General features: G+C 31.3%; 1 protein-coding gene across 1 annotated transcript; it reads left to right on the top strand.

The window, feature by feature from the left end:
- Positions 1 to 221: 221 nt before the first annotated feature.
- LOC105117987 (uncharacterized) lies at positions 222 to 1,181 on the top strand. Its single transcript, XM_011015823.1, has 2 exons — positions 222 to 601; positions 723 to 1,181. The coding sequence occupies exons 1-2, from the start codon at positions 424 to 426 to the stop codon at positions 980 to 982; spliced, it is 438 nt and encodes a 145-aa protein (XP_011014125.1). The 5' UTR covers positions 222 to 423; the 3' UTR covers positions 983 to 1,181.
- Positions 1,182 to 2,668: the final 1,487 nt, after the last annotated feature.

Here is a 2,668-nt window from a genome sequence, read left to right as displayed (position 1 = left end):
AAATAATAATTTTAAAATAATATTTAATATATTAAAACTATTAAAAAATATTAAAAAAATATGAATTTAATTTTTTTTAAATAAAACAGTTTGAAAAAAAAGTGTTGACTCTCTCACCTCCCCGTTCATACCCATTTCTACAACTTTTCTGTGTCTTTTCCGTGTGGGTCACAAAAACCAACACCTAACAATCCCAAATCAACTTAAACACCCTCTCCTCTACTCATACACTAAACCGAGAAGTCTAGATTCTCACGCTTATAAAATTAATAAATAAATAAACCCCACTTTCCTAGCTCCCATCGTAGAGTTTTCCTTCTGCTAGGACTTTCTACTCTGTTCATATTCTGAAACTCCAATTCTAGTGAGGTTTCTTCTCCTTACAAGTTTCATTTGCTTCTTGCAGTCTTTGTTTTCCAAAACATGTCATCTATACTAACCTCACAAGGTTTGGTATTAGCCACAGTCATGGCAGTTTCAAGTACGGTGGTCTTTCTTGCCTTTTCCAAGCAAAAAACGTTGCCCCATCAAGTACTCTCTGAGAATCGAGATTCCGAATCTCCGATTCCAAGTCAAGACTTACGTTCTTGCTTAAGTTCAGGTACATGGGTTTTCCTTCTTTCCCCACACTCTATTTTTTTCTTGATAATTGAAACTTTCTTGGAAAGTTGTATCTTTTATGATATTAATCGATCTTCTTTCTTTTCTGTTTTGGTGTGTAGAGGGAAAGAGAAAGAAGAAGAGAGTGCAATTTGCAGAGAATGTGAAGAATACAAAAGGGAATGGTGATGAGTACAGAAGGGAGAGGCAGAATCCCTGGCTTGCTAGGCGAGAGAGAGAGGTTTCGAATACAAGAGTGAGCAGGGTTGGCAGAAACGAAATCCAGGGAAATCATGGAATGCCAGAAAATAGGGTTGCTTTGTACAGTGGAATTCTCGAGGACCGTGTACACAAAATGGAATGTTCATATTTATTTCCGTAAATTCTTGGTAATTTTTACCTCAACTTTTCCTCTAGAAAATGTGTATATATTGAGGGAGGCTCTGTTATTTTAATGCATCAGAGCCTTTTCCATATTATGGATTTCAAGTCGAATTATTGTACAGAAGTTTGTGGAGTTCCTGGATTTTTCAATTTTATTAATTTTCCTTTTTAAATATATTGGACCGCTGATGACCTCACGGGAGGTTTTTATTATTTTTTTCGGTTAATGTTGATGTTTGAATTAGTTTATGTATATTTTAATTAATTTTACTGAATTTTAAAATTAGTAAAGATATAAATTTCGTTATCATATTAACAATTATAAAGTTTGAATTTAAAATCATAAAAATAACAAACCTTTTAGTTACAGCTCTTATCAGGCTAATTATTAGGTGACTGGTAGAAAACAGTGCTAAAAGCATACATGTGCCAATCTTAGTTCGGGTACTGCCTGGCTTGGCAGTGTCGCCAGCAGACGTGCTCTTTCTATCAGACACGAGGATTTAAGATTAAACCCACATCCTTCGTCTCACTACAAACGTATCATTTAGCCATGAGAATTCTATTCTCACAACTTAAGTTGAGATTTGACTCCGAGGACAAGAATGCTGACAAGAGAAAATGGATGGTAAAGCAAAATAAAAATGGACCGCCGTACGTGTATTTCATGCCTGAACTAGAAGAGAAGCTTTGGCAGAACCAAGACCGCCGGCTAATCTGACATTGCCATGTCTTTCCCTTTCATTTTTGATATTCTGTCATTTTCGAAAAATACTTTGAAAGGTGTGGATCTACGTTTCCCTCACTCAAAAACAAATTAAGTGACTTGACACGTGTTTTTAGAATAACTTTTTTAAATTACGAAGCAGGTATCTTATTACAATAAAAGTTAAAGGGTACGGAGTTATTGCTATTTTTTTATTGCTCACCAAGAGGAGTTGCTTTTTTCGTTAAATATATTTAGTATTAAAAATATAGTTGAGAATAGAATGTTACAGGGTTTTTAAAATTTGGATTTAGAATATGATATATGATTAGTATTTTAAAGTATATTTTATTAAATTTTTATATTATTATTTTATATTTAAAATATTAATAACTTTTTAACTAAAACATGTTTTATAATAACAAGTCTGATGCCATAAAGATATTTTTAATTTATGGTATATATTTATCCTAAATACAAATATATTACATAAATAAAAGAATTGATTGATAAGTTGATAAAAACCCAAATGACCTCAATTTTTTTCTAGAAATGTGAGACAATTTTCTAAAATTTTCATGTGGAAGTCTTGTTCAAATTATGATATTATTAATGATTTTTATTCAAACAAGAAGATAATGATTGTCACTAAGTGAAAATGTAGTCACTCACTCATTAATTAGTTATCAAATCAATAGTTCTCAACTTTGGCCTATAAAATGAGGAATTTATCATGCATTTAAGCATCTTGGTTTCCAGATGAAGATCATACTCTTGCTTTTTCTTTTTATATTTTTGTAATGCTTAAGTTTTGCTTTCATTAATATATTATTTATGCCTTTCATTTTCTTTTCTTTATTATTTAACTTTTATCTTATCTTGTTTATTTATATTTCTCTCTTTCATTATATTTAGCTAAGTTTGTTATGTCGAGTCGAGGTGAAAAGGTTATACTAATGGTGTAAGAATAAGTATAGT

Source organism: Populus euphratica, unplaced genomic scaffold, assembly GCF_000495115.2.
Source record: "Populus euphratica unplaced genomic scaffold, PopEup_1.0 scaffold1661.1, whole genome shotgun sequence".
NCBI lineage: Eukaryota > Viridiplantae > Streptophyta > Magnoliopsida > Malpighiales > Salicaceae > Populus > Populus euphratica.
The sequence above is the reverse complement of the archived record's forward strand: the minus strand, read 5'-3'. Positions and strand labels throughout refer to the sequence as shown.

Excerpts from the sequence above, each read along its gene's own strand:
- LOC105117987 (XM_011015823.1), top strand. The coding sequence starts at position 424 with ATGTCATCTATACTAACCTCACAAGGTTTGGTATTAGCCACAGTCATG. Across the intron at positions 602-722 it reads ACGTTCTTGCTTAAGTTCAG|AGGGAAAGAGAAAGAAGAAG; the intron begins GTACATGGGTTT and ends TTTGGTGTGTAG.